General features: G+C 36.2%; 1 protein-coding gene across 2 annotated transcripts in view; it reads right to left on the reverse strand.

The window, feature by feature from the left end:
• Nucleotides 1-19,793, reverse strand: part of PDLIM5 (PDZ and LIM domain 5) — a gene marked incomplete at both ends in the record, with an annotated part of 228,711 nt that overhangs the window by 42,253 nt on the left and 166,665 nt on the right. For both annotated transcript variants that reach the window (XM_084233451.1, XM_084233450.1), the window contains one exon: nt 17,000-17,187. In XM_084233451.1, coding sequence (XP_084089577.1) covers nt 17,000-17,187 — 188 coding nt within the window. The remainder of the gene's footprint in view (nt 1-16,999; nt 17,188-19,793) is intronic.

Consider the following 19,793-nt stretch of genomic DNA (forward strand, 5'->3'; position numbering starts at 1 on the left):
GAACCAACTTACTATTTTAAAAATGAGTAAAATTTAATGAAGAATCAACCTTTAAAAAAAGATTTATTTATTTATGCATAAAAGAACTGGGGTGCACATCAGAGGTGCAGGGGTTTGAGAGGATTCACCACATACAGGTTGGGGAGCAGAATAGGCAGATCTACTGAAATACACTGCTGAGGGAAGCAGTGGGTGAGACAGGAGAGGTCTGCTGTGCCATGTGGGTTAGCTCCCAGGCCGGGGATGGAACTCATACTGCAGTGGCTGCAGAAAGAGTCACAGTACTGACACTTAACCCCTTCTGCCACCAGGGAGGCCCCCAAAAGAATCAAGTTTTAATAATCTATCACCTTACAAGTGATCATGTTTCATCTGTAGCCCATATCTATTTTGAAAGCAAATTCATCTCTACTATTTCATCCAAAATATTTCAGTATGGTTTCTAAAAGCTTACTCTTTAAAAAAAAAACAAAACACAAAACCAAAACCAAACAAAACATAAGCATTGTACCATTATCACACCTAAAGTAAAACAAAAATTATCTTTAACACTGTCAAGTAAACAATTTTCTTCTGATTACTCATATAAGTTTTCTATTGTTGCTGTGACACATTACTAAAAACTAATTGGCTTAGAAACAACACAAGTTATTATTTTATAATTTTCCTATGTAGATATCAAGGTTTTGGCAGAGCTGTTTCTTTCTGAAGATTCTAGGGAAAATCCACTCTCTTGCTTTTTCAAGTTTCTAGAAGCTGCCCAAATTCCACTTCATGTCGCCTTATGCTATTGTCAACTCCAGCAACACCAGGTTCCTTTCCACATTGCATCATCTCTCTGCTTCCCTCTTCTACCCCTATTTTATTTTTAAAATTAATTTATTTTTAATTGCGGTAATATTGGGGAACTCCCATCGGGTAGTGTACCTACCACCAACTCAACCATATTCCAATACCACAGATCACTGGTCTTCCTTTTCTCTTCATTCTAACACTTCCTCCCCACTCCCCAAGCTTGTTCTTCAGTTCCGTAGTCAGCTATCAAGGGTTTTATAGCTTGTCTTTGTCTATTAATTTAGGCATTTTACAGTCTACATATTAGTGACACCATACAGTATTACTTTCTCCTTCTGACTTATTTCACCTAGCATTATCCTTTCAAGCTCTATCCATGTTACTGCAAATAGCATGAGTTTATCTTTTTGATCACTGAGTAGTATTCCACTGTGCAAATATACCATATATTCTTGATCCACTCATCTGTTCTGGGACACATAAGTTGTTTCCATAGTTTAGCTACAGTATGTCCCTGTAGATCCATTTATCAGGTATTTGTTATGTACCTACTGTGTGCTAAATTCTTTTCCTGTTACTGCCTTGATCCATGAAAATATGAAGGCAGGTCTCTTTAAATCTAGTAGTAGTAACTTGGGAGTCAATTTAGAAAGCGGGACTAGTGATAATTGAGACGGATGATTACTTTCTGCTATTTTGATACCTTTAATGATCCTGCTAGGATAAATTTAGAAATAGTGTATGAAAGCATTACTTTTCTTAATTTATCTTGGTGCCAGATAACTCAGATTATCACTTTTAAGGCCTTCATGTGTTCTGTAAAAAATTAGGTTCCTACAAAGATGTCACTTTCTTTCCTTAAACCTGACTGCCCATACCTTTAGCCATTATAATTTACAGTTGCAAAATTCTTGAAATAAAACATGATTTAAGACTAAATTCTTCATATTTTGAGAAAAATTTAAAAGGATTTATATAAACTGCTTCAGAAAAAAAGATAATCATGGATCTAATACTCTTGCTAGGAGCAAACAGGCTGGAAGCATTAGAATTTTTAATTTATTTTGTTGTATAAATTCTGCATTTGTGTAAATATTTCAACTACTACACTTGAATTAAAATAAAATAGTGGCGAGAGTTACAGCAGCAAATCTAGGGATAACCATAAAATGTTATTTTCTCTTTTTTCGTTGTGATTTTTGTTCCTAGTCAGAGATAGGGCTGAGATTAAGGCTCTCTACTCCTCTCCCTTACCCCCAAGAAAAAGACCAATGTTTACAGCCCAAGAAAGAAATCAAATGAATGGCTTTATGGTGTGAAAAACAACTGGTTCAACTGTAGGGATGTTCCTGTTACAAACACTGAGGTTAATGCTGAACTCATAAATAACTGGGCCACATGAAAGTGACAGGCTGGCACCCTGGGGGATATAAGAACTGTATTCAACATCTCAGTGGATGTGTTCACAAAGGTATGGTAGAAATTTTACACATACTAAATTGGGTAGCAATATGGCAACACTTGCTTATGATTGTGTACAGCAAGTACTTCCTCCCACCCCCTTCCAATGATCTCAAACAGATGGTGGCAAGAAGCATCAAATCTGTGTATTCCGTCTGTCAGGCTCTTTATGTTGAAAGCAAAAAACAATAGTCTACTCTTCATAATCCAGGCGTGAAATCATATCCAGTGGAAACAGATAAGTTTAAATTTAAGCCAAGATCTAAAATCAGAGGAAAGTACTTTCTACTGAGGTTTGTGCAAATTTTATTAAATGGAATCAACGATTATTTTTATACAATAATTAAAAGCAAAAAATTGACAGATTAAACTATTATCATTTCTCTAAGCAGTGGAGAATGCTGGTATGTAGGCCATAAAGCACTGGAACAGGTGCACTCAAGGCTAAGTATCAAATATTTCTGCAACTTCAGGAGGTTAGCTTCTTCCATTAGCAACCCGCCTTTCAACTCTAAGAAGCTAGATTAAGCTGGATCTAGAGTGTCTTAATTAAAGGGCATGTGGAGACTTCTTTTTTAATTTGTTATACTGCTTATGCCAAAATCTGGTCACACAGACTTGCCTTTCTCCCCACTAATGGACCTTACTGCAAAATTTCCATTTGGTAAGAGTTAGGAGTTAAAAAAACCCAGCCTGAACCTTGAAGATAAAGTTATAAAATCTAAGAATATCTAGTTTTGACATTGTTGAATTAAAAATAAATTATCAGATTATATATAGGATATTCTAAATAATCTCAGTATCACTGTTCCAATTGTGAGGACTCAATCAGTGTATTTCATCTTAAGAGGAAGAAGATAAAGAAAAAAGATAAAGAAACAAAAAAGAAAAAACTCAGATAAAATGTTTTTTTAAAAAAGATTTATTTATTTATGCACAGAAGAGACAGGAGAGGCCTGCTGTGCCATGGGGTTTGCTCCCTGACTGGGGATTGACGCTGTGCAATAGTGACTGGTGATAACTTCAGAGTGCTGAGACTTAACCCCTTGTGCCACCAGGGAGGCCCCAAAATATGTTTTAAAACAAAAACCAACCTCAGGTACAATTCATATTTCAAGAATACTATGGAAGATCATTGGTAAATCATATAGACCCTGTAAACTATGAATTTATTTAAAGTATTATATTTGTATAGTTTTCTTCATAAGATATATTTATACTGACAGTGTATCCAGAGTTCTGGCATATCTTATTTCCAAAGAAATACAAATGAGGTTGACTTTCACTATTTTCCCACAAAATTTCATCTCTTTCTCACTTAGAGAAAGTAACCTACTCTCAAAAATAAAGGAGAAATGTATCTTAGGTTTGAATTGTTCATTTAAATAGAATTCATCTAACGTAGTTTAAAAAAACAAAATGAAGCAGAAAAGGAAAGTTTGAATTGTTCATATAAATAGAATTCATCTAATGTAATTTAAAAAAATAAAATGAGGCAGAAAAGGAAAATTTAAGATGTAAACAATATTCTCTAATGAAGACTACAAGTTACTGGAAGATTTAAAAATTGGGTACTCCTTATATTTTTACAGCTACTACTAGTTCTGCAGAAAATCTCTCTCAATTAAAGTCATTAGATCTTCAAATAAAATATTTGTCATAATCCACAGTTATATTTGCATTTTATATCTTTTAAAAGAAAAAATAAACCACTGATCAGCTATTTAATGCTGTAGGAAACAGTGTATCTAGCATGAACTAATGTTAAGCTATACCTGGGGTCTTAATTCGACCTCCTCTAGCTGTGTAGCCTCAGAAATATTCTGGGTCTTAGTTTCCTCATCTATTATCTGCAATAACAATACCTCAAAGTGTGAGAAGGTTAAATGAGCAATGTAAGTTTACTTAGAGTTTACTTAGAGTTCTTTGAATGTGTAAAATGTTTCATAAATGTGAATTATTATACATTCTGGCATAAGATCTTACCTAGTTAACATGGAGAAGTATCCAAAAGCAAATATGGTATATATACACACAAGGGAATACTACTCAGTTGTTAAAAAAAAAAAAGGATGAAATCTTGCTATTTGTGACAACATAGATAAATCTTAAGGAGATGAGGCTTATTAGTACAATAAGTCAAAGAGAACAAATACAATATAATTTCATTCATTTGTGGAATATAAAGAAAAAAAAAGTAAATGAACAAATAAACAAACTTAGATTCTGACAACAGAATAGTGTTCACCAGAGGGAAGGCTGGGGAGGGAATAGGTAGAGGGAGGCCAAATGGTTGATGATAGATATCACTGGACACTTGGTATGAAAACTTACTCCTGGTTATAATGCAATGTTATGTCAATAAAAGGAAACAAAAATAAAGTATCCATTCATTCCACAACTACCTAGAGAAAACACACAATGTTTTAGATCTGGGAACTCCTAAAGTATGAAAAGAGAAACCCAATGATAAGACACCTTCCCCCAAAGAGTTTATCTTCTTTTCAGTGTTGGTCATAAGCAAAGAGGTCATCAGAGTGCCTTAAGATTGGTGCTGTCAAGGGTGCTCATATACCTCATCTACTGTACAGAATTATTAGATATTTTTTTCTCTTTGCTATGGTTTAGAACTGGTTAGTTGGCAATTTTTTCTGTAAATGGACAGAGAGAAGATTTTAGGCTTTGTATGACATATGGTTTATATTGCAACTACTCAACACTGCCGAGCCATCGAGAACATGGAAACAGATGAGCATAGCTATATTACAATAAAACTTTATTTACAAAAACAGGTGGTGTGGGCAGATGTGAACAAGGGCCACAGTTTGCCAAGCCCTAGTTTAAATTATATGTATTAATTAATATATATCTGAATATATATTTGGTCTTAAACCTTTAATAAGAAAAAAAATAACACCAAGCTCATAAACACTGTGTGTTTGGCATATCACTGGATGAAGGGTTGGGAACACATGTAATAAGACTAGCAAATGGGATATACATAAACAAGATAAACAAGGTCACAGAACAACAACAAAAAAAAAGTGGCTTCTGGCACAGTTAAATCTTGGTTTCCTCATCACTCAGTAGCATGTTGAGTATACCACAGCGGATAAGGAACAGACATCCACACACCGGGTGTTGTGGGGTCCCCTCTGAGACATAGACCTCCAGCAGCACATGATGCATCATCCTCAGATATTTCTTTCTTTCTTTTTTTTTTTAAATATTTATTTATTTATTTATACAAGCACTGGGTACAGTCAGAAGCATGGGAAGGCGAGAGAATTCACCAGAGCCAGAGCGGGGAGCAGAGCAGGCAGAAGGACCGAGGTATACTGCTGAGGGGAGCAGTGGGTGGCAGGAGAGGTCTGGGCGCCATGCGGGACCCTCCTCCGGTGGCCGGGGAGCAGCCGGGGAGCGAACCGGCGCTGCAGAGGCTGTGGGCAGCTTTGCAACCCAGCGTTCAACCGCTGCGCCACGGGGGAGGTCCCCTCAGATATTTCTCAACACACTCATACTCCTGAATCAGCCCTTAGGGGACCTCAAACAGATGCAAGGTATTAGCCACCTCCAGAGGCACCGCCCACTCCCTCTTGAGTATCATACACGCCAAGAAGTTGGGACTGAACTCCATAGGACTGCTGTGAACCTCAGTGGCGTGGAGGTACCGGAGGAAGTCCTCCTACATGTGAATTCAAAAGGCTGGCAGATGTAATAATTATTATTTATGTAAAGCATATGAGTAAGTCCTGGTATCTTTCTTTATAAAAAGTCTATTTATTTGAATCTCAGCATGAAAGGAAATGGGAAAAAGAAGCTCTTTCACAACTGTGCATTTCATCAACACTGGGAAGTTTTAAACATGGAAATAACCCAATAAAAGAACATTTTGAAGAAAAGAAGGCAGCTAATAGTTATTACTTTTATTTTTTTTTTCCTCTCTGAATCCTATCATGATTCTAAACAAAAAAAAAAAATCTATCTGTTATATAAATAGAGCATATTTACATGCTTCACACCATGGTTTTAACAATGGACAGCTCTGGTCAGGCCTTTATGAACAGACCACTGTTGAGTTTAATGATGTCAAAATGCAGAGGAACAGATGGCAATAAAACATTATTAGAAAAGCTGAAACATATGCAACTGGTAGCAGTTTACATACTCATATAAAAATTTAAAAATGGAACCAATAAATCTATACATCCTAGCTAAGCAAATCTAGTTATCTCAATTTATTACTGTAACATAAAGCCTCAAATGAAATTTGTGATGGTTGTAGAAACAGTAATTTCCTTTCTCACTCCTATCTCTTTCAGACTTCAAATAAAAGACAGATTTTTATACATCCACTTGTAACTATAATGCACATCATTCAGTCTTTGATCTAATGAGATCTCACTTGAGTCTTCCTTGGCAAAAAATAAATACATCAGATTTCTCCAAAACTCTGTCCATAATAAATAAATAAGCTTTTCCTTACTGTTAAAATGTAGCACACACCAGAAGCAGGCTATAATAAAGGGCCATGTTAACTAGAATCATAGCTAAATTTTAAAAATGGAGTTTAGGTGCAAGGAATCAATACTTAGATCTTAGTAGCTGCCAGTTATTCTCCTTATGCAAGGTAAGAATCCTTTCTCCACTATCCCTAGGATATTTAGTACTCCATAAATATATTTACTGCTGTTGTGATATAGGAAAATGTATAATTTAGTAAAAATAACTGGGTTTAAATTATTACAATACTGTGGAATTCTTTGACTTCTCTCAGACACTACCTCTGCTAAAATGATGTAATTTTCAAATCTTAATGCATTGTCTTATATACTCTGAAGAAAAAGATACTATTAAAAATTAAAAGTATTGCAGAACATAATATATACCAGTAACTGCAACACAAATTTTTAAGAACCAGCCAAACTCTAAGTACATAAGTAACACAATTACTATTACTACTCAGTTATACCTACTGTTTCACTGTAAAGGAGGATTTTTCTTCCCTTCAAGCCTTTTTATATTAATAATTTTCAATTGCCCAAATGGTAATGGTGAGAATCACCAAGATGAGTTTAACACACTAAAGTCAATAATTCAATATGAAAAGTAAGTTTGTGTCTTTTCCCCTTTTGGATTTGAACAAAAGCAATTTACCACATTCCAAAAAGCTCATCCAATGATTCCAACTTTTCTGTTTATAAATGACTTACACTATGTTTCTTCAAAACACAAAATAATTTGTTTTACAAAAGAATCATCAATTTTTACAAATCTGATTGTCAATTAAGAGCTGTACTTTTACTACATGTTTTAAACTAACTCAAAGAAAAAGACAGCTCACTAATAAAAACCTTATATTACATGTCTGTACACATATATACAGATTATATATAATCTGAAACATATGAATGAAATGGTGTGTTCAGTACAATGCAAAGAAATTGATAACTGTTCAAGAGTATCAGAAGATTATCTAGTATTATATGACAAAATACTACCAATGTACTGAGTATGTCACCACAATAACAACTAAATGCCATAACTTTCCTCAATACAATGTCTGCTTCCTTGGTCACATTTAATAAAAGTAAACCAAAGAAATTCCATAACATCTGGCCAAAATCTGTGGCTACAAAAATAAGCAGGGTGTTGTGTACACATACAATTAAGGAAAGGCTGGAGTGGCATTATTGTAATGGAATATAGTAACTGCTAATGAAAAACAGCGAAGGGAAAAATATCAGCAAAAACACAAACTACTGTGAAAGAAAACCTAACAAAGTTTTTTTATTTTCCTAGGTTCTATGAAATAAAGATATATTGTTTTCTACAGAATTGAGTATTAGCCAATATTATATAGCTTTATGATTTTCTTAATAAGGAATTGTAAGCTATTTGTTAAATATCATTACGGATGCTTTCAAAATCAGCAAGCAAGAAAAAAAATCCCCATAATTAAAAAAAGAAATTAAAGCTTATTTATGTGGACTTTAAGCTTTCTGAACTGCATGTAAGTAATGAAATGACTCAAGAATTTTTTGCCTAAGAAAAAGCCCTTTTCCATCTTAAAATGTTTAAATCTATCACAACATGAATCGTGTGCTTCCTGCAAAGCAATGCAATGAGGATGATGACAAAGCTATTAATCGCACTTTAACTAGAAAACACTGAAAAAATCAAAATTTAGAAAATACTGATTTAGGGATAATAAATGTACTTGCCAGGAACCATTTTGTTAAAAAATAAACTTTAATTTATTTCTCATATATAACACAAGATGCAATTCACTCAGATTTATATTTTGTAATTACACATTAAATAAAACACCTAAACCTACTCAACAAATTTTGTGTGCCTTACTTTGACTTAGTCAGAACAAAGTAAAGTTCTCCATGCCAAATACAACCATTTACTTAGCTGTGTTTTAACAAAGGATACATAAATACTTTATGGGGAACCAAGATCCTTGGGAACCCAGTCAGATTAACATGTTTAAGCACAATATATTCTCTTCTCCTAGGAATTCCTCCATCACAACTACCAGTACCCACAGTAATATTCATTATCACATTCTCTATACTGGATTGCCTCCACAACCTCTTACATAGTTTCTAGGACTCCAATGTTAATTATTATAATGAAGTCAATGCTCTTTTAATAATGCAAATTTCCTGTCACTTACCAAGTACAAATCTATTAATAGCTTTCTTTCTGGATCAGTCCTCACTCCCTTACTTTCAAAGTCCTTTCAGAACAAGTCCCTATTATTTGGTCCAGTTTACTTTCTGATCAGTAAATCCTGAACATACCAAACTACAACCTTTTCTTTCAAGAAATCAAGTTCTCTGAGCAGTTTTGCATTCTTATGCTTTTGCATGTTGTTCCTCTCCAACTTGGCCTCTTCCTAAACATACTCAAGGAAGCTTACTGAATTTACTTTAGGTACAAACATTAACACTTTATTCCTGCATGAATGTGACTGTAATATAAACAAATACATATTCCACCTCAAGTAATTACTTTGTCTCCTTTCCATTTCCAGTGATCCAAATTCTTCACACCTAACCTGAGCCTCACAATCTCATCTTACTCTTCCTTGCACCTTTGTTATTCCTATTTCTATTATTTTCTAACTCTTTTCATCCAAGTTAATTTGTACACAGTGACAAAAAAAATGAATAGTTCTACTAATTTCTCTGTGCTCCACTGCTATGCTGCTTATATGCCAAAAAATCCCACATATTTTTAAAAATTTTGTACCTAGGATAACCAATCTATTACTAATTTTAACTGCTGGAAATATATAATACAATGTAGTTATAAGACTGCTTAGGTTCACAACTTTGAAGTCTTATGGGAGTTTAATGACAAAGGATAATGGAGTCTCCTTAAGTAATACATGTAGTTTTTAATGGCAGGCTTTGGTAAATGGTCTACCTTTGTTCAATGCCTGTGGTGGGAATTTTATTGCTGGTAGGGGAAAGAAAATATCCTGGCAAATAAACCATGTTAACCCTCAAATCACAGAGAGATATCCAAAATAAAACAAAGTGAACTATCCACCTTACTGTCTTACTCAGTGACCTTTATAGAAGGCCCAAAAACTATAGCAGGTATTGTATAGATGCTGTTATAAAAAGGATTAATAAGACCTGGCCCCTGTCCTTATGGGGATCTAAAAATAGTGTAAACAATTAAAATGAACATGATGAATTCTATAATAAGTAGTCACCAAAAATTTGTAGGAACATAGAAAGAGAATAGGTGTTATTTGAAGGACTCAGGAAAGGCTCACAAAGATGAAATCTGGTCTTAAAGACAATGAAAAATTGCCAGGGGGAGAAGGGTGGAAAAGGATTTCAAATAAAAGGAGAGCTTGTACAAAGCACAGAGGTATATACCCAAGAGATGGCATGAACTCATAAGCTTTAGTGTGTCTTCTTTATAAGGAACAATATTCCAATATAAGGGTGAATATGGTTGTCACAGGTCATACAGGGACAGGAAGACCTATTAGGAAGTCAAACATTTAATGTGCTGGCAACAGAAGGCCCAAAACATTCTCATTTAGGGAAGTTACTTCATTTTGTATAAGTTGTTAATGCTGTCACTAAAATGAATTAAGGGGTAAGAGCTTGACCTTTCTTGAGTACCATCTTTGTATAAGACACTTCAGCATTTTAGATCATTTGAGCGTCACAATAGTGTTAATACTGGGAAGTTTTAGACCCTCATTTTAATATATAAAGAAATTAAAGGCTCAAAATGCTCCTTTGGGGGACCATCTCTAGCTTTCTGAATTCATACCTCACTGAGCCTGCATTTCTATTCCTCAGAGCCACCGCTAGTCGGCAAACAGGGTTCCATGAGCAATAGGTCTGATCTAGTAATACACTGCTTACATTCTAAATAATTAGTCATTTTCATTTTGCATAAAATTGAAGTTAGAAAACTGATGTGCTTCCAACATATAATGGTTCTTCATGATTTTAAAATTGAATTTGTCAAAAACATCTGACTTTATTTGGTAAGACAGTAATACAAATATTGTGTGTTTGTGTGTGTGTGTGTGTATTTTCACATACTTGTGTCTAATGAACTAAACTTGCCTAATCTGGTATCTATACCATAAAGAGAATCTAGAAGAATTTTTACAAAGCAAATTATGTCACTTACATACACACAGGAACATTTTTTTAATATTTAAACCAACAAATTTACAAAGATCTTAAAAATACTCTTATTAATTAAATACAAGATGGAGGTTTTATGCATCAAAATATCTTTTAGACATACATAGTGCATTCAAATATAAGTTATAAAGTACAAATTCCTAGTCCTGGAAAGTAACAAGAAGGATCTTACTTTTTAATGTACTTTACTATATCAAGTGAATGTTTCTGAAGAACTATGAATTATGGAAGAACTACCAAAGACATGGGGCAAACTGAATAGGAAGTATTATTGCTAGCTTACATAAAACTCAAGCTTGGATTCTTATTTCTTTTGTTATCTTAATAATTCCATGCAGATTATGAATTTATGAATATTTTGTATCTAAAATATTTAGTTCCTGGCCAGTCCACATGCCTGAGATACTATATATTTGAGAAAAATATGATCGACCTGAACTCTAATACTGTTACATGCTTACCTGGATCCTACTTATCATTTAGTATAGCATTATTCTGTTTTTGAAAGACCTCTGGATAACAAGCAACAAGCTTGTTATCCACAACAAGCAAAATAATGTAAGATTTAAAGTCAGAATGTTAGTAGAGAATTTAGAAATCTATGACAAACTCAAAATACAACTACAGGTCTTAAAATTTCAATTTAGTTCTTTCAATGAAGTTTTCCCCTTTTTTGCCTACCATTTCAAAACTATGTAATCCCCAATAGACAAACTTACATACTTAAATAAGTTATTTTCAAACTTTTTAAACTAGAAAATATAGTTTAAAAAATCCCTTTACATACTGACCCAAAAAACTTACACTTATTTATATACATATGTAAAATAAGAAGACATTTGTATAACATACCTACCCTCCCTGTTAAAATACTATACTAAAATATTCTTATATTTTATATTCTATTTTTTTTTTTAAACAAAATGCTAGAAATGAGCCAGTAAACTGATTTCAGGACCAACTCAGTGAGTCACAGTAGCACTTCAGTGATTTTGACCCCACCAACTGTAGGTATTATTTGTGATATTACCAATAATAGCTACTCTTTGGTGATTGGAGGTGAGGGGTCAAAAATCGTTTTTGGCCTTTGTCTACCCTAGAGCACAGCTGCACATTATTAAAAGAAAAAAGTCCAGAAGTACTCAATTTAAGAAGCAATGCCACCCACCTTAATCTTTATCTACACTAGTCCAGCAACTTACTTTTCCAGTTTTTATATTCCTTTGTTAGCACTGTAGTTTTCACAGGTAAATTGTGAAGAACATAAGGACTCATAAGGAGACACTTATCATGCACTAAATCAAAGAGCTTTACCACTGCATTAAGAAGCTCTTAAAACTATCAAAGAATGAAAGTAGATTCTGAGGTGGTTTTGCTTTGTTTATTAAATATGGTATGTATATTATTGGGTAGAGTAAGAATGCGAGTAGTTGGAAACTTTGTATTCATATGATTACTCGTCACAAAATTCATTATATGCTATTTTATATCACCTGTAGCAAGAACAGAGGAGTTATATAAATATTTTCTGATTTGAACTAAGCATCATGATGTAATTCAAGTATGACTTCAATGGCAAAATATATTTCTTTTTTATATTTAACTAATGTATAATATTTATACTTTTATAGTTCTGCTAAAATTAAGAGCACTTAAATTTTCTTTAAAAAGTGTAACATTTAAGGGCCTCCCCTGGTGGCGCAGTGGTTGAGCGCTGGGCTGTGAAGCTGCCCAGCTGCCCGTAGCCTCTTCAGTGCCGGTTTGATCCCCAGCCACCGGTGAGGGTCCCACATGGCACGCAGACCTCTCCTGCCACGCCCTCTGCCCCCCTTGGCAGAGTCTGCCTGTTCTGCCTGTTCTGTTCCCTGCTCTGGTGAGTTCTCTCACCCTCCCGCGCTTCTGAATGTACCCAGTGCTTGTATAAATAAATAAATAAATCTTTAAAAAAAAAGTGTAACATTTAAAATTTTAACCACGTACATCATATTATAGCTGCCTGCTTTGATTATTTTAATAAATTAAATTTGACTGAGAAGAAAGGGTTCTTTCGCCCTCTTGTGGTTCTTTTGCGTAACTGTACTCTGCAGGAGTTTCACATTAAGGAATTTTTTCCTTTTCCCTTTATAAGTCAGTATTTTGTTCCTGAATTTCCCTTAAATTCCTAATTTCCAAAAGCAAAACATGTACTTTATGCTCTCCCTTTACTTTCTATTCCATGAATTCATTCTTTTCCTTGTTATTGTGGGAAATATTCTTTTGTTCCCTTCCAATTACCTACCAAAAGCTTACAAAATAACTATGCATAACAAAATAACAAAATAACTATGTGCATACAAAACAACTACAGCAAATCTCTATCATCACAGATAATCTTAACATAAATGCAAATACACAAAAATATGGGGTTAGGGTGTCAGCATTTAGTCATCTAACAGTTCAGAAATTCAGATGCTAATCAGCCTAAATATTTTAAGTTTTTTAAGTAATAAAACAGTACTTTCTTTAAATTAGCCTAGATCACATGTAACAGCCTATTATTCCCTTTCCCTCTAGAACAAAACTACTAGGCCTTTTGAAAATAGTAACATGTAATAATAATATAAAAACTATATGAACTGACAATGTGAAATAAGTTATATAGAGTATATTTCTAAAAACAATTTATTAACATTAGGCAAAGAGTAGTGTCTAATAAATTTAGACATTATGTACACTCCCTGTTCAGACCCTGAAACCTAGTACCCTTGCCAGGGAAAGTGCCAGAGTGGCCAGATGCCTGTGATTTCCTGTGAGATTCTGCCAGTACCCACCCAGAGAGCTGGAGCCCTCGACCCAAACTGGGGTGGTGCCATAGTGGCCCCGGGCCACGTGACCTCCTGTGAGACTCCACCAGCACCTGCCTAGATAGCTGGTATCTAGAACCCATGTCAAGGGAGGTAACAAGTGTGGCCCCAAGCTCCACAACATTCATAAGATCCAAGTAGCTACCTGCCCAGATTGGTGAGACCACTGAGTAGTGAAGTAAGGAGATATGCCCAGAGGAAGTCCTGCCTACAGCAGTTGGAACCCAAGGTAAATACTGGGGAGAAGAAAAAACCAAACAAACAGCACATGAGTCCTCAGGGAAATAATAACAACACCCAGAGAACAAATCTTCAGAACACAATTTATGGAAAGCATATGGAAGTTCTCAGAACATTAAAAATGCATTTGCCATATGACCCACTAATTCCACTCCTAGGCATCTACCCAAAAAATTCAAAATCACTAATTCAAAAGGAAACTTGCACTCCCATGTTCTCTGCAGAGCTCTTTACTATAATAAAATTTACAAATTTTGGAAAGTACCCCCAAATAGATCAGTGGACCAAGACGATATGGTATATATTTACACAGCGGAATATTATTCTGCAACCAAAAAAGATAAACCCATGTCATTTGCAGCAACATGGATGGAGCTGGAAGGGATAATGCTAAGTGAAAAAAAGTCAGGGAGAGAAATATAAATATTGGATGGTGTCACTAATATGTGGAATATGGAGTAAGTAAACTAAGAGTCAGATAAAGACAAGCTTAAGGGCTAACCCTTGAAAGCTGACTACAGAACTGAAGTTTACAGAGAAGAGGGAGATAAGGCCATAAGGAAGCACAATAGACTCTGATCTCTGGGTGACTGGGTGGTGGGTGCACTACAGTGGCAACAATTGATGAGGGTATCCAAATATTACCTAAGTAAAAAATGAATTTTAAAAAAACATTATATATAACAAAAATAAATAAGCTTCTTAATTAAAAGTTCACTTTTAGAACTTTAAAAAATATTCTTACCATATCAAATGATAAACATTTGAAGTTAACATCTTTTAAAAAGCAACTCTCTATATATAATCAACACGCCAATACATGTAAGGAATGACTAGAATTACAAAAAGGGCTAGGTATGGAAGTGTCTGCTCTATTAAGGGACAAGAACATCCAAAAAAAAAAAAAAAAAAAACTGGTGGCATGGCATGTCTCAATAACTGAAGTTGCTTTAGTAAGACCAGAGCTCAGATGGTCACTAAGGCGGAGCAAGCAGATGAGATTGAGAACTTAACAGGGGGACTCCCTGGTGGTGCAGCAGTTTGAGTGCAGCGCTGTAAAGCTGTCCACAGACTCTGCAGCATGGGTTTGATTCCCGGCCGGCCAGGAAGATACCCACATGGCACAGCAGACCTCTCTTGTCTAGCCCACTGCTCCCTTCAGCAGTGTTTTCGGTCCATCTGCCTGTTCTGCTCCCTGCTCTGTCTCTGGCGAATTCTCTCACCCTCCTGCGCCTCTGGCCCAAACCCAGTTCTTGTATAAATAAAATAAATCTTTAAAAAAAAAAAAAAGAACTTAATAGAGGCCAGAATGAAGGACTCAAATAAGACATTAAGGAATGGGAGGAGACACAGGAAAGCATTGGCAGCAAGGTAATGACTTTAATGAATCATGAAGTGTGGAGATCAGATGGAAGAGGTGAGGAGATTGGGAAATTAGTTACAAGTTGTTTATAATGGCAAAGGCCTGAGCATGGCAAGGGTTCTGAACAGAGAGAGGATAAAAGAAAAACCAGAAGTAGAGTCATGTGGGGTTAGTTCTGTGAGAATGTGCACTGGAGGTCTCAAGCTTATATTCTAGTGTTGGTACTGGATGGATGCACCATTACCAGACACAAGTAATATTTTCAGACAAGCTGCATTTGAGGTGCCACCAAGAAGCAGCAACTAGGTCAATGGGCTTGGGTCATGGAGTTCAGGATGAGAGAGATTATTGTAAACTATCAGTGGCTAGGTAGTAAAAAGAATTTGGATGAAAGACTACCCAGGGAGAATGATGAGAGATTGTTCATTCTTGGAAAACAGGATATCAATTAATTTGTGTTCACTTTACAGATAAGAAAACTGAGGGTGTTGGGCCTCCCCAGTGACGCAGTGGTTGAGTGCTGGCTTGAGAAGCTGCCGGCAGCCTCTGCAGCGCTGTTTAGATCCCCAGCTGCTCCCCGGCCAATGGGAGAGGGTCCCACATGGCGCGCAGACCTCTCCTGCCACGCCCGCTGCTCCCCTCAGCAGTGTACTTCGGTCCTTCTGCCTGCTCTGCTCCCTGCTCTGGCTCTGGTGAATTCTCTCACCCTCCCGCGCTTCTGACTGTACCCAGTGCTTGTATAAATAAATAAATAAATCTTAAAAAAAAAAAAAGAAAACTGAGGGTGTTAAAGAAATTAAGAGACTTATGTAAAGCTGTTTATCCATAGAACTGAACAAGAACCACTGAAATATTCCCTCACTGCTACTATGTTCTTCTTATACTCCTGCCTCTTAAATCTTCAGAGGACAAGGAGTAAAAGAACCTTTCATCAATAATTATTTGACAGTAATAAATTATTTGACAGTAATAAATCATTTATTACTATTTTGTATATATATAATCAAAACTAAAATGTTGCATTTCCAAGGATAACCTTTTAATAATATAGTCAGTTAATAAAACCCAGAATTTACAATTCAACATATGCCTTTTGAATTGGAAATGTACAGTTCCATAATTATAATGCAATTAGTGTTTTTATCAAACACACTGAGAATGTAGTAACACTTTTCATAAAGAGGAAAACTGCTCTAGCTATTTTTTCTTTTTTTTTTAAAAGATTTATTTATTTATTCAAGCACTGGGGTACAGGCCAGAGAATTCACCTGAGACAGAGCAGGGAGCAGAACAGGCAGAAGGACCGAAACACACTGCTAAGGGGAGCAGTGGGCTCAACAGGAGAGGTCTGCCACGTCCTCTGGGAATCTCCCTGGCCGGCCGGGAGTCGTACTGGCGCTGCAGAAACTGCAGACAGCTCCATATTTCAGCACTCAACCTGCTGCGCCACCAGGAAGGCCCTGCTCTAGCTACTTTCTGCAGCCCTTTTTGAATTTATATGGTTGAGAATTGGTTACACCAGTGAATTCTATCATATCCCAGTATACATTTTCATAGCTATGCTTCTGAAAAACAAAAAGCAAGAGATTTCTTTGGCATACCTGCTTGATTTGGCCGTTGCCAGCTTGGTGATTTGATGATGCTGGTGGATCCTACAGGCTTGAAGGCAGCAGCAGTGGGGAGACCAGCCACGCCTGGTCTTGAGGAGGCTGGACTCTCTGACCTCTCAGGCATGCTACGTGCTGAAGCTACTGCTGGAGTCAACTGCTGAGAAGGCTCCTGGGTGTTGCTGGAAATAAAATAAGGAAACATTTTTGGGGGAGTGCTAGCAATCTAATTTCACAATGATACTTTCTTTTCTCAATTTATTTTATCTCTAAGGAAAACAAAAATAACAACTAAATGACTATTTTTTTAAAAAACTCTAAAACCAGGCTTCCCTGGTGGCGAAAGGTGTTAAGACGCAGCCTATGAAGCTGTCTGCAGCCTCTGCAGAGTTTGATTCCCGGCCAGCCAGGAGCTAACCCATATGGTGCAGGAGACTTCTCCTGACTCGCCCACTCTTCCCCTCTGCAGTGTACTTCGGTCGATCTGCCTGTTCTGTTCCCTGCTCTGTCTCTGGTGAATCCTTTCACCCCAGCCCCCGCCACACCTCTGGCCTGTACCTCAGCTCTTGTATGCATAAATAAATAAATCTTTAAAAAAAAAAACAACAAACTCTAAAACCATGACTGAATAAAAGAAAAGAAATCAGGTTACATATGTTAAATACATTGGAAGATCTTTTAAAAAGATGAGATAGGGCCTCCCCGGTGGCGCAGCGGTTGAGCGCTGGGTTGCGAAGCTGCCCGCGGCCTCTGCGGCGCGGGTTCGATCCCCGGCGGCTCCCCGGCCACCGGCCACCGGAGGAGGGTCCCACATGGCGCGCAGACCTCTCCTGCCGCCCGCTGCTTCCCTCAGCAGTGTACTTCGGTCCTTCTGCCTGCTCTGCTCCTCGCTCTGGCTCTGGTGAATTCTCTCACCCTCCCGCGCTTCTGACTGTACCCAGTGCATGTACAAACAAACAAATAAATAAATAAATAAAAATACATGCCTCTTAAAAAAAATCATGAGATATTAGGATGTTGAAAAAATTACATAGTCAAATCTTTAAAATAAGCTAGTTTATAGTTTCTTTTTGATCACATGAATGTAAAAATCATCAACAAAGTATTTGCAAACCAAATTCAATAGTGCATTAAAAGGATCACACACCATGACCAATTGGGACTTACTCCAGAGATGCAAGGGTAGTTCAACATTCAAAAATTAAACTGTAACTCACTACATCAACAATGGAAAGAAGTCAGATTACATATGTTCAATAAAAAACAATCCTATGATCATATCAAACAGATGCACAGAAGGCAATGAATATTCAACAGCCACTTAAGATAAAAACTCTCAAAATAGGGGCCTCCCTGGTGGCACAAGGGGTTAAGCACTGCACTATGAAGCAAACCGCAGCCTCTTCAGTACAGAGTTCGTTCCCGGCCAGCCAGGGAGCAACCCACATGGCGAAGCAGACCTCTCCTATCTCGCCCACTGCTCCCCTCAGCAGTGTGTTTCAGTCAGTCTGCCTGTTCTGTGCCCCACTCTGTCTCTGGTGAATCCTCTCATCCCCTGTGTCTCTGGCCTGCACCCCAGCTCTTGTATGCATAAGTAAATAAATCTTAAAAAACAAACTCTCAAAATATGGGAATAGAAGGAAAATACTCAACATAATAGAGGCTACATGTAAAAACACAGAGCTAACATCATACTTAACATCATACTTAATGGAGAAAACTGAAAGCTTTTCCTCTAAGATCATGTACAAGAGAAGGATTTCCACATTCATCACTACTATTCAACATAGTATTGAAAATTCTAGCTAGGCAAGGTAGAAGAGGGAGAAAGGGAGAAAACTATCTGATCACATCAAAAACAATTAAACACCTAGGAATAAACTTAACAAAAGAGGTGAAAGAGTTGTACTACAACAAAAATGAGACGCATTAAAAGAAATAGAAGACATAAAGAAATGGAAAGGTTCAAGGATTAGAAAAAATAACATTGCCAAACTGGCCAACTTAACCAAAGCAATAAACAGATTCAAAGTAATCATTATCAATCACTCAATGACACTGTTAAAACAAAGAAACATCATTGAAATTTCTATGGAACCATAAAACACCCTGAACAGTCAAAGGGATTTGACAAAAAATAAGAAAGGAGCTAACACATGCCCAGACATCAAGCTATAACACAAAGCTATGGTAATCAAAACAGTATGATTTTGGAATCAAAATAGATGCCAAAATTAAAAAAAAAAATGCAGATAAATGGAATACAACAGAAAGCTCAGAAATAAACCAATGCTTATGTGAACATTTAACCTATGAAAAAGGAGCAAAGAGTATACAATAAATAAAGTCTTTTCAACAAAATGGTGTTGGGAAAACTGAACAGCCACATGCAAAAGAGTGAAACTATGCCAATATTTCATACAACATACAAAAGCTCATCACTTGAATGGAAGATTTGAAGCCATATAATACGTAGGGAAAAAGACAAACTGAGTTTTGGTTATTGGTGAAGGAGTGAGGTTACATATGTTCAATACTTTGGAAGACCTTTTTAAAAGATCATGAGATACTAGGATGTTGAAAAATTTGTATAGCCAAACCTTTAAAATAAGCAAGACACTCCACAACATTGGCTTCAGGAATATCTTTGCAGACTTTATTCCAACAGCAAGGGAAACAGAAGCAAAAATAAATGGGACTAAACGAAAAGAAAGCTTCTGCACAGTGGTAGTGGTGGGGGGAACTATCATTAAAATGAAAACACATCCTACCAAAGGGCAAAATGTCT

Source organism: Talpa europaea, assembly GCF_964194135.1.
Source record: "Talpa europaea genome assembly, chromosome: 5".
In the NCBI taxonomy this organism is placed as follows: Eukaryota; Metazoa; Chordata; class Mammalia; order Eulipotyphla; family Talpidae; genus Talpa; species Talpa europaea.